Genomic DNA, 12780 nt, shown 5'->3' with positions numbered 1-12780 from the left:
CATTTCCATTGGACTAGAAGCGGGCACGGGAGGCTACCAGACCTCTGGCTGATTTGCCAAGGACAACTCATTTGGGCTAAACGGTGGGCTTGAGCTCATCGAACAAGAGCAGGAAGCCAAAAATGACTAACTGGATTAGTGTGACCCGGCAGAGATAGCATCTTCTCAAGAGAGAAGTCAAAATGTTGACTGCAACTCATGCAGTACTGGTTGGTGGCATCCTCTTCCGGGCTGATGGAGTAGGAAGGAGTGGGGACTGGGGGCCGAGGCCTCCCTGTATTTGTGTGTTTCTGTTTTCTGTGTGTGAATGTCCTGAAATAACCCACCTTGCCTGGAGAAGAAAGCAAAGTGTCACACCCAGTTCTGGATTCCACATTAACAACCTCCTTCCGCAGCGTTCAACTTTGCCCTTGAGGCCTTTTGTTTAACTTTTTAATTTGAAAAACAGATTCTGCTGCGTCAGAGTCTGTCCCGCCCTCCCCACCCCCACCCCTAGCACCCTCTCCCTTTTTTTGGTTAAAGTGAAATATAGCTATCTCAAACAGACTTGCAGTTTCCTTTTGTTTCTAAAATATACATCCTGCCCTCTTAATGAAAAGTGTCATTAAAAGCCTTTTTAAAAGTCGTTATTTGCATTAGAATGTTTGGTGTTAACTAAGAAGTTGAGTCTTCATCAACCATGTCTTAGGCACCCTCCTGACCAAATTTTGGAAAGTAACCTCAGTTTCCTAATTGCTCTCCCTACAACATAGGAAAGGAAAGAGACTGCTTTCAAAGCTACCAAGAGCCATTTCAGGCTTCCTGCTTACGATGCAGCCGGATAGATGTTGTTTATGGTTCATAAAACCTGACTACTGTGAGTATTCCAGAATCCTGGCAGAATGGGATTCGAACTTTCATGGAGCTGTAAATTAAGGGGCGGGAAGTGTGATAAAACTCCTTAGAGAAAGGTGAAAAAAAAAAAAAAAAGTCGCGCTGCAATGGTTAAATGAAATTTTATAAGCACATTCAGTGTGGAGCTGTTTTGCATTACATGAGTTGAATACCTTAGAGACGCCACATCTGCAGGCACTTTATTAAATCCTTAGTCAGCACTTTCCAACCTGATGAGATTACTTCTTCATTTGACTGGAGAAGAGGAAAGCTGAGCTCTGGTCCTGGACTGCAGATTTCTTTTGATGTTTCACCTTGAACACTGAGAGAGGACAATTACCTCCCCCCTTCCAGCCCCCTCCCCTCCTCCTTTAGCACATCCCAAACTGTAGAAATTGTGAATGTAATGGAGTAATTTTACTTAACTCGAGCCCCCGTGGGAGTGTGGATTTATGGACCTCCAAAACTACTATAGCTGAGAGTTCGCAAGGAAAAAAAAAAAACAGATCAAAGCTCTGTGTTTACTTCCTTAATGTAAATGCATCAAGATAACATCGTCCGATATTGTATTGTAATATTGGAACTCACTGCAGATAAGGGACAGAGATTCCTTTGTAGTCCATCTGGATACAGGAGGTTAGATTGAAGGGCTATAAAATATGAAGGCAGAAACCATATGAAACCTAAGCTTATGTCAGTAAATATCTGAAGACAATTTTTTGACTCTCCATAAATGAATTTTGTTTAATGTGGCAACATTTTCCCAGTGATTTTCTCCTCAACGCCACCAATTTAACAATCTCAGATTTCTTTAATATTTTTCTTGTACGTTCCAAGAAGAAAATGCCCAGAATTATTCGTCAAGTAATGTTTTGAAACTTGCACTGCTTGAATAATAGATTTTATAATAAAACATCACAAGAGAAAAATGGGCTTTTCCAAACATTATCTTGTTCATTGGACGTCATTCGTAGTTCATGGAAGTTTTTAGAAGTCGAGTGGCTTACACACGTGCGACTATCACGCTCGTCCGTAATGGACTTAGGAGGGTCTTCAGCTACAAACTGATCATGGGAACATTCGATGAAATGGATGGATTTTTTTTTAGCATTATAATGGTTGATCTGCCATCTCTACAAATAAATTATTTAATCAAAGAGCCCTCATTCAGAAAAAAAAAAAAAAAAAAAATCCCTGTGTGGTTCCCCTAACCGGCTGACTTCCCATTCTGGAAAGCTTTGGTCAAGTAGCTGGGTTAATTGTCATGAAGATTAGTGTAATGTTGAAATAAGGACTAATGGTCAAATTATAGGAGTGAAAAAGTTTGAGAATAGGTTTTGGTTTGGGCCTGAAAGGGTTAATTAAGTGTTTTTCACGGGTTCTTAAAGACCCCTAACCCAGGCCTTCAGGAGCCATATTGACACCCCACCCCAGGGCAACTCGCTCCTCTGGTGACATGTTGCTGGTCAGAGCACAATAGCCTTCTGTGTCTGCAAATCATTGCTAAAATCATCCCAAGGAAAAAAAAAAGTTTGAAAGCTTTAACGTTAGACAAAAGCCCAAGAGCTGCAGTGCGCGGCTCAAAAACTAGGAGTCAGCAACTTCTATTGATTAAAAACTAACCTTTAAAGTAACTCTGAGAGTGTGTGGTTAGCATTTAAATTTAAACATGTCATGAGTTGATTTGTGTTACTGAATACCAACTCAGAAGGAGTAACATTCACATCGCATTTTTTTTATAATTCCCTTAAGCAGCTAAAGTATTTCATGAAATGTCAATAGGGCAAAAAGAAAAAGGGGGGGTGGGTGGCCAAGGCTGGGCCTGTAGTTTTCTTTCCCATGCAAATATTCACCCCCCAAAAGAAAAGTGTGGAGAGTGAAACACAATAATTAGTCCTTTGTCTAACTTTCCCAAGTGCCAGAGAAAGACAGATTAATTAAATATACAACAGTGTTGGTTTTTGGAGTGGGGGTCTTGCTTGCTGTGTAGGTCATAAATTAGGCAGAATAAATACTTCAATGTGTTTGCAGTGAGCCTGCTACGTCAGAGCCACTGGAAGGTTGGTGGGAGGAGAGCGGAGGGTTTCTTGCTAATGATAGTCACGTCTGGGTCTGTCTGGTTGCTCTTAGCAACCAGACATGATGTAACACCAGGATGAACTTGAACTTGGGGGACTTGAAAAGAGAACAATAGACCAGAGCAATCAATAAAGCCTATTTCAGTGAAGGATTACAGAGCTGCTCTGGGGTAACCTTGTCGGCAAGGCACACACTGAATAGTAAGATGTGTGAAGAAACTTTTTTTTTTTTCCTTTGCTTTGCTTTTTAAGAGAAGCGTAGAGGCACTGCAGATTTTTGTAGTGCACCAAGGTTGTGTCCAGAAACTGTGGTATGGAAAACTGCTCCCTCTGCTGACTCACTGGGTCCCAGGTGCTTGCTTGAAGAACTACGACACAGCGTCAGATTTAAGAAGTCTGGAATTTCACAACTGACTTAGAAAGTGTGAGAACAGAAATTGTAAGCATTATTCGCCGCACCCAAAGTTTGAGACTTTTGTTAGAGAGGGACTGAGCTCTAAGTAGGATCCACGTCAGCTAACCGGGAGGCCCACTAGAAATAACAGTTTGGAGTCCGCCTCCCCGCGCCTCTCTTCCCCCTTCTTTCTTTTGTCCAGTTCGATTGAGGCCGTGTGTATTTGCCAGGATGATTTCCTTTCAGTACACAAGAGGCTTTATTGTGTTCCTCAAAGCATGTGGTCAAAGAATAACATCTAAAAGTATACAGGATGAGTAGTTTTTCGGTTTAGGCTTAGGTGTTTTTTCAAGTCCTCTGGAGATCAAAGGTAGCTTGTGTGACCAGGAAATCTTATCCCAACCTCCATGTAGCTATCACTTCGCCATTTATCCTGGGATCAAACGCGTCCCTGCTTTACCTAATTGAATCTCTTGCACACGGATGAGCCTTCATCTGACTGAATCAACCCAAATGTAACCCTTTCTGATGCTGTCAACGCAGAGATTTCGGAAGCATTCACTTTTGCTAGAGGTTGATGACTTCTCTGTGAATAATGATAAATGTGGTGAATTCGGTAGGGTCTTTCTGGAGAAAAGTTGTCAAAAGCCGTATGCTTTATTTCACTTGTGAAACTGACTCTGATATTAGACCATAATTGGTCACTCTGTTTAGCTAACATAGAAGAAGTGCCAGCATATGGAGTGACGCATCACCAGACTATTGCCCAAAGCTAATCACCTCAGGATTTATGAAAGGAAAAGGTAACTGGGCCCAGCAGGTATATGGAAGGCTCTAAATAAATGTCGAGGGAACGAAAGCATGAACGAGGGCTATGCGGGTGACCTCATTGTTGTCCTTTGGACATCACGGTAGCTAATAGGATGAAATCTTCATACCACATGATTATTTTATGTCATTTTTGAAAACATTATTTTAGAAAGATTGAGCTTGAGAGGAGCATTTTACATCATAAAATCTACCTCATGTACATCTAAGGAAATTGAGTAGAAGACAGATGCTGTGACTTGTCCAAAATCACCCAGGATTCTTGGTACAGCACTTTTTCTACTATAGCTCCATTTACTCTTTTTTTTTTTTTTTTTTTTTTTTTTTGCGGTACGCGGGCCTCTCACTGCTGTGGCCTCTCCCGTTGCGGAGCACAGGCTCCGGAAGCACAGGCTCAGCGGCCATGGCTCACGGGCCCAGCCACTCCGCGCGGCATGTGGGATCTTCCCAGACCGGGGCACGAACCCATGTCCCCTGCATCGGCAGGTGGACTCTCAACCACTGTGCCACCAGGGAAGCCCTCCATTTACTCTTATATCACTGCTGATCATCTGTGCCTGTTACAAGAATGTGGCAATAACATCTCGTTGAAAAGGAGATGTTGTGAAATTCACCAGAGAAGACACTCATCATGACGCAAAACCTCTCCCCTAGCCCATTCTCCACTCATTCAACTTTTTTGTTGAGAAGCTTCTATTCCAGGCACTGTGCTAGGAGGGTTCAATCAAAAACCAGATGATGAAGCTTCCTGCCATCCTATAGCTGCCCTCTCCAGACTGCAAAACCCATATATGTATTTCAAGTGGACATAAATACTTTATTTTGTAAGATACACTCAAAGCATTGGCAAACCCCAACAAAGGCATTGAATTTCAATTTCGGAAGAGTGAGATCAGTTTCAGTGTCTCACGATTTACTGTTTGTCATTCCTTTACTTTTCCCAGTGAATCTCCTCTTCGTCCCTAACGTAGATCTTGATTTCACCATTGGAAGGGCGACTTTTAAAATGTGTTATTTTCCAAATTGTGCCTCTAATTGCACTTTTCCTTTTGTCTTCCAGTCCTGGTACCTGGGATAAAAGTCGCAGCGTCCCACCATCCACCAGACAGACCACCTGACCCCTTCTCAACTCTGTAACATGGACGCATCCTCAACCCAGCGCAGTTACAACTTCACTGTCACTGGAAGGGGAGAATCAAATCAACCTGTACATGGAAACAGCGAGCATTATGGTCCAACAGCAAAGGCCATAACCTTTTGGGATTTTTTTTTTTTAATACTTTAGGGACTGTTGTAATTTTCTCATATGGTGCTGGAAATGGTTGGGCTTTGTAACATTTGAAGTGTTTTCCGTGGTAGCGTGAGCATTAGGCAGTGTGGCTGGAGAAGGTCTACCCTTGCTCACTGACTTCCCGTTGTGACACACTTTCTTTACGGAGCCCGGCTGTTTCACAGTATTTCATGAATTTACCCACACAGGTGTGAGCCTCCTTGAGCAGTCAGGAGACACATGGAGAACTAAGTCTTTTGTAGTAGCTGAGATCTGCAATATATAACTTACGGGACAGTCAAAGGGCAATGTTTTTCTGTAACATATTGGAAAAAGAAAACGCAGTTATGTTCCTTTTTTATTTTTTCTTTTAGTTCGGTTTGGTTCAGCAGTCAGCAGTAAACTAGATAACATGGCCCGGAAGGACAGTGAATCCACTCACGTTGCAGAATAATTCCGAAAATGGCAAACTACTACTACTACTATTCAGTTTTTTAAAAGTTTTGAAATGCTGCACTTAACATTAAAAAAAAAAAAAAACATTTTTTCAACAATTTCAACAATGACACACAAATTCACATGGAAATGGGGAAGATGGTCTGTTTTGACAGAAACTGACAGGAATCAATCAAAACAATCGAATTTTGAATTGAGTAAAGTGCAATTTCATTGGATAGCTAAATATCTTTGTAAGATAGAGATTGTTGAAAATTCTATTTTTGTTTTTCAAGTCCTTCCACCCCAGGACTCTAAATTATTGGGGTAAAAAACAGCCTTGCAAGAAAAAGGGGAGCTATTTTTGCTTTTTATGTTTTTTATTGTTAAACTTGTATCCCTTTAAAAACTGAAGGAAAATTTAAAAAAAAAACAAAAAAACAAATCTAATGGTGCTTTTACCACAATATGTTAACTACATTAAATGCTAATTATTTTCTGTTATCAAAGCACATAACTAAAATGAAATCATGGTATCTGTTAATTTTATAAGCTAGAAGTCACTATAATGGATTATGCCAATTCTGAAAATTTTTACATGTATCAGGCAACATAGGATTTATCAGTTATCAGACACTTCATTGTTCCAGAGATTGTCCAGAAATTTTAAAGACCTTTGCGCCCCTGAACTGGGCTATGGGAAAATAATATTAATAATAATAATGAAACCAATACTGACACAAATGCTGGTGCCCATTCAGATCAAGGGTACTTGTTAGGGAAAAAAAAAAGTTTGCACCCCCAAATGTCCTGTATCTTATGTAAAAAAAAAAACCACAAAAAACAAACAAAAAAATAACAAAAAAAAGTGCAAGTGATTTTTCTACCAGACAGCGAAGCACCCCTTTGCTTCCCATGCAACTTCAAGAAGGTTTCCTATACTATACATATATATACGTTCTGGTTGGCAAGCCCTGCTGATCAGAGAAAGTCTCTGCATGTTCTAGTGTTAGTAACTAATTTTTATATAGCTAATGTAGGATAAAGTAGAGTGCATTAAGACACAATATTGTAATCCCTACTCTAGGCACTTGCCTTTAAACTATGTTTTTCAGCCCTTCAGAAGGGTTCTACTACTGTCCTATACAATCAAGTAACTGAAATTCTTGGGAAGACACTTTGCTCCTCATCTTTCCCCCCCGAAACAATGTTGTTTTGTTTTGTTTTTTTTCCTTAATTTGCACGAAAACAAAAATTCCATATCAATGTGCCTTGCCCTGGATAGCGATTATTTGTGGAATTGTTGCACATGCTCCTCTATTGAAAGGGGTTTTTCCCTAGTCAAGCATTTGGAGACACTTTTTGTAAATGTGACTTTTATGTCAGCCATTGTCAGTTTCAACATCTAGAACTAAATAGAGAGTTAGTTGTTCCGCAGATAGGAGTAGTCTTTATTGTCCTCTGTGGTCAGTGGCAGTGCTATTCTGAGATCTGTAGATGCTTAGAATATCAGTATTTTGGATGTTGCTGCATTTTACAATTTATTTGGAGTCTTCCTTTATTCCCCTCCCCGCCCCCAGATATATGAAAATATGCAATACCTGCTTATATCGTGTAGAAAAGCTTAGCTATGATTAATTTTTCTTTTATTTTTTTTATTTGACCAAAGTCGGTGCTGCACTTGACGCAGTGTGTTTTAGGTGTCTGTCTTTGTACTTTATTTGTGATTTTTGAATGCACGTGCGCAGGAAGGGCTCCTCTTAGAGAAGCAGTCAAACTGTGAAGCACTAAGCTGACCCTGCTTCAAGCAATTTTGTTTTTACAACTGTTCCTTTCACAAGCAAGCCTTAAAAAAAAAAAAAAGACAACTTCCCTTTTCTTCAGCTCCCACACCCCATTTTTCTTAGCAGACTGCAGTCAATCCACATTCAATACAAAGTATATAATGCCCATTTTTATATGCACGTTTTTAAACTTCCAAGTTCTGAAAATTGTTTACTGGTTATCTCTATTTAAGGAAAAAAAAATAAAATAAAACATTTTGGATTTTCATATGTGTCTGATAAGTGGTTGAATAGTCGTTTGGCGCTGTTGTATGGTGTGATTGTCAGTATATGGTGTCACTTCCTCTAGCCAGCCAGCATACTTTGCCTTCCCCTATAGCACTTAGCTGGGCATTACTTTATTATGACATATGTGCACTAAAAAAAAGAAAAAAGAAAAAAAAAAAAGAAAAAAAATAGCAGCTTTCAGTGCTTCACAGTGAAGGGAAAAAAGCCTAGACAAACATTTTGTCAGAACCTTGCGATAAGCCAAGGTATTACCAGTAAATTGGTTGTATATACAATAAAATTGCACCCTTTTTTAAAAACAAAACAAACTAAGCAATAGTTTGGGCAGTTTTAGTTGTTTTTAGTGAGCATGTTTTAGTCATGACTGCAAAGAGAGAGATTAACTGCCCACTCAGAAGATATGTAATTTGTATTGTTGTATAGTTTTATTGATTACACTGATTTATTCTACCCTATTTTATAATGCAGGACTTTTGTAATGTTGTTTAAATGAGGAAAAATTTCTGTCAAATTAGCCTAGTGAAATTTCTGATTGTTCATTATAAAGGCAGCGTTCATAGAATGGCTTTTCTTTCTTTCCTGCCCCCCCTCCCTTTGGGAACTGGATTTAAGTTTAAAACTTTCCTGTTTCCTTTTATTTTTTTTTGTAAGTATTTAAATACAGTTATTTTTTTCTCTCTCAATGGTATAGCATATTCCTATGCTTGAGAAGTATAGGTCTACTGAAAAACCATTGTAAATGGACGTTACAGGTATGCTGTATTTTTGAAGGTATTTTGTTGTATTAAGTTTGATGAAGCTAAAATTAGGGAACTCTGAACAGATTTGCAGGAAAAAATGTTTTAAAGGCTTTAAAACATTAGGGAGGCAGTCTAGGGTGATAACGAACAGGGGTTAAGTATTAAACACACTAAGTTATATTTTTGTTCATGTTTCATTGTCCAGAAAGCAGCAGGAAACTGTAGTTCAGTTGTGATCAAGCAGGAAAAAAGAAACACCAACAATATGAGTGTTTAACCTTTTTAGACTCAAAGTCAAGCGAAGATTTTTGAGGAAGACTTTGCTACCTGGGGTGTGTAGACTGACAGACCGAGGGCCATCCGTGTTTGGAGGCCCAGCCCTTGATTCTGAGACCCATTTGAATTTTTTCTCTCCCGTCAAATGGCATTAACAATATTGGCAAAGATAAGTCCCTCAAATAACTCTCCATTTTCTTCTTTGGGAACTGAAGTCAGAGGCACAAACATTAAATCATATCATTTTTCTGTATACTTTTTTTTTTTTTCTGGCCCGTCCCCTTGCCACTAAAACGCTCCTTGTCTGATTATTCATGGGCAGAGGACCTCTTTCCAATGCCACTCTATCCATCCCACAGTCTTTTTCTTTCCTTTGAGGTTTGAACTAACTTTTCTGTTTCTTCACACCCTGGCATGACAGCTCCTCCCTGCCCCACAGTCAGGCGTGGGCTACAGGCAAGCCAAGGCACACTTCCCAAAGCTTATATTCTTCATACTCTGACCGGTGAAGTGTAAAGGAACCCAGACTTCCCAGAGTCACAGTATTCAGGCAGCCCATCAGAAGATGCAAAACCCATCTCAAAAAGTTTGTCTTTCACTTTTCGAACCCTTATCCTCATAGGCTTTGAACTCTGTAGTTACAGTGTCATAAAGTATTTATGAAATCTGGATTAAGAAAAATTTTTTTCCCTTGTGATTGTTTTTTTTGGGGGGGAGGGAGTTTCTAAGAATGTCATTTAATGTACTTGGCATCATATCTGTTTGTCCCTAGTGGTGGTGGTCTCTCTCTCTCTCATTCTCTTTCTCTCCTTCTTTCTTTCTTTCTTTTTTTCCTGGTAGCAGGCCTCCATAGAACAAACTTAAAACACAACTGGCATGGTAATGTACGGAGAGCTTCAGTGGCACCTCACCACCCATGCTCCGAGATCTGTCCTAAGACATAAGACAGTCTCAGAAAGCTGCACTGCCCCCCAGCACAGCTTTCATTCAAATCAGCTTCCAAGGCCAATTTCGTCCTGAAGTCAATGCATGTATTTACTGTTTGACGGTAAACCCACTCTGCCTTCTCCACGTCCAAGGCTGTGCATTCGTCTAATTAGTGTCGTGTATGTTTTCCTTTTATTTTTTCCAATAAAAAAGCAGTGGGATGAAAATTGCTTTGATATATAGCAGGTAACATTGAAGCTATTCCATAGCACTTAACTGTAGTGAATACTGTGTCACCAATTCTGAAATCAATTTAATGTTTAATGCAAATCCATTACATGGTGCTATTACAGGCTGACAAAATGATTTACACAAATGTGACAACTTGGGCTCAATTCACTCTGCTTTCCAACAGTGTAAATGCATAGCAGTGTTTATCTGCATGAGAACTATGCACTAATCTATCTGAAGAAAAACTATATCAACTTTGGTATCTACTTTCCGTTTACTTCAATCCTTGCCTTTTTGGTCATTGTTATAATGCCAGCTTTAGGACAGAAAGAATTATAAGAAAACCAGCATAATACCTGATATATTAAAATGTAGTGCCTGTGAAATCTGTATTATATTGCTCTTCTGAAGTAAGATTTTTCTACACCGGTAGCCTTCGCTGTCTGTCAGTCAGGACCTTCTGGTATAGGTGATGTAAAATAACCGTACAATATTAATGCATGCTATTCCATAATGCTTAGTGAACTGTATGAATATTACTCAAAATTATGTTAGTCTTTTTTTCTGACTTGGTTCTTGTCAGCTAGGTTTAAAGGTATTTCACTGAGAATGCAAATTCTGTCTTTTCTTGATTTCGGCTGTTTTCAGTATTTTGGAGGTATACATTTACTTAATTCAGTATTACTTGTGTTTTTGTTTTCGTTTTTGTTTTTTGTTTTCTTTTTCCTAGGGGACAAGCATGGGTGTTTGATTTCAGAAATCAGTCCCTGGCAAGACTTCTGTCTCAAAACGACCATTTGAATTTCAAGAACTCTGCTCTGAAGACACTGAGGACATTTCCAAATGAGGGACATTTTCCTTCACCCTCGACTGAAGCTTTGCTGATCCTGAAGCGTTTTCTTAATGGACAGTGTTCAGCCAGGTACCCATGCTTGATCCGTCTTCACACCAGACTTCCTCATATTAAAAGAAAAAAAAAAAACGAAAAAAAAATCTTTATGAGATCACGTGGCTATTTAGTTTCATGCACAGTTGCAATATTTTCTTCAAAAATAAAACTGTACAAACTTTGGGCCCGATTCATAAGAAAAAGAAATTGGCTATTAACACGGGATTTTTAAAATATAACAATTTTTTTTTTTTGGTCTAAATTTGAAATGACTTGCTTCCCAAATGAAATGTTTCATCTCATTTTTTTTTTCCTAAGCCAGCACCAATCTGCCTTTTATGCCCCAAAGGGTTACATAATCAAATTAGGCGGCCGGGGAAATGGGGAGCAGATACCAGAAATGCTCAGAAAGATAAGGGGGACCACCTGCCCTTGAGCATGGTAACCGGGAAGGCAGCAGCATGTGGGGGTCAGGACCTTGCCTGTGTGCCAGGCATCATGAATTTCCACTTGTGGACTCCTGATGCTATTTAATTAAAAAAAAACACAATTTCCAAAGTATGTCTGGACCACAAGCATATATGGTGGAAGTGCCACCTCTAATCCAACCAGAGCACCTTCAGGGTGGAAAATACTCCCCAGGGTGTGCGCTGTGAACTTGTGTCTCTCCACGGTGGTTTCAAGGACAAATGGTGTCCAATGAATGGGGCTATTTTTCCTGCTGTTTTTATGCTCAGCTTCTTAAAATAACACAAGCTTTCTTTCCTTTTTGATTCTATTTGTGTTACTCTTTTTTTTTAATTTTTAATTTTTTTTAGTAATAGTCTATAATTTAGCACTTTTTTTTTTCAAACGTCTCAACCGAAGGCCACAAGGCCACTGGCTACGTTGGGATAGAGGCTCGAGAGAGCTGCCCTTTCTTTCTCCCTGGTCTCCGACTGCCTTTCTGCACTGCAAAGGCATTTGGTAGCATCACCACTGAGGTACTAGCTAGACCCAGAGCTGGAGCTTTATCAGATTCTAGGAGGTCCTTAGGAAGACTTTCAAAGACAAATACACGACCCCCTCCCCTACTGCCCTGACCTTTTACCAGAACAAAGTTCACCGGGGACTTTTCCCACCACCCTTAGAAATCTGTCTGCTCAAGATACCTCGGGTTTTTTTCATTTCAAATTGTGTGGGGAGGGGATTAAACCCTTCCAGTGATGAGAGAGCTGTTGTGACACTAAACACCCCCGTGTTAATAAGTTGGCTTGACATTTGTTTTTTATGAGCCGGGCCCCCTGTGCCTCTAGTATACTTGTATTGACTCTCATAGTTACCCTTTTAGTTTGACTGTGTTCTGTGAAACTTTGTAATTGGTTGAGAATCACTGTGGGCGTCCATTCTTATTCAACTAAATCTCCACAGGTTTTTTGAGCTGGTGTGGATTAGTTTAACTCTTGTATTCAACCATTAGTGCTACCACCTTCTCACATTACAATACAATTACTGGAAGCAAGTACTGCATTTCCTATGCAACAAAAAAGGAAAATAAAAAATTGCTAATGCTATGGAAGCTGTGTCATCATTTGCTTTAAATCATACGTGGGTGATAGTGTTTGAGTGACAGTTATGGGTGTGGATTGGAGCTTCCCCGGAAGACAGACGGTCTTTCTGCACCGTGGCGTTTGCATTATCCTTGATGGATGTCAGGCACCTTGTGCCCTCCCTTCACAGGGTTCTCATGGGCCATATTGGCTTTTTTACCTACTTAGGCAAATGCAA

The 12780-nt window shown here is 39.8% G+C and overlaps 1 protein-coding gene across 3 annotated transcripts in view; it reads left to right on the top strand.

Annotated features, from left to right (window-relative positions):
• NFIA (nuclear factor I A) overlaps nucleotides 1-12566 on the top strand; it is a gene marked incomplete at its 3' end in the record, with an annotated part of 385446 nt that extends 372880 nt beyond the window's left edge. For all 3 annotated transcript variants that reach the window (XM_081258348.1, XM_081258349.1, XM_081258347.1), the window contains one exon: nucleotides 5234-12566. In XM_081258348.1, coding sequence (XP_081114474.1) covers nucleotides 5234-5251 — 18 coding nt within the window. The remainder of the gene's footprint in view (nucleotides 1-5233) is intronic.
• Nucleotides 12567-12780: the final 214 nt, after the last annotated feature.

This window comes from Mesoplodon bidens (genome assembly GCF_964165515.1).
Source record: "Mesoplodon bidens genome assembly, chromosome: 2".
Classification (NCBI taxonomy): domain Eukaryota; kingdom Metazoa; phylum Chordata; class Mammalia; order Artiodactyla; family Ziphiidae; genus Mesoplodon; species Mesoplodon bidens.
This window is presented reverse-complemented; position numbering and strand designations above follow the sequence as displayed.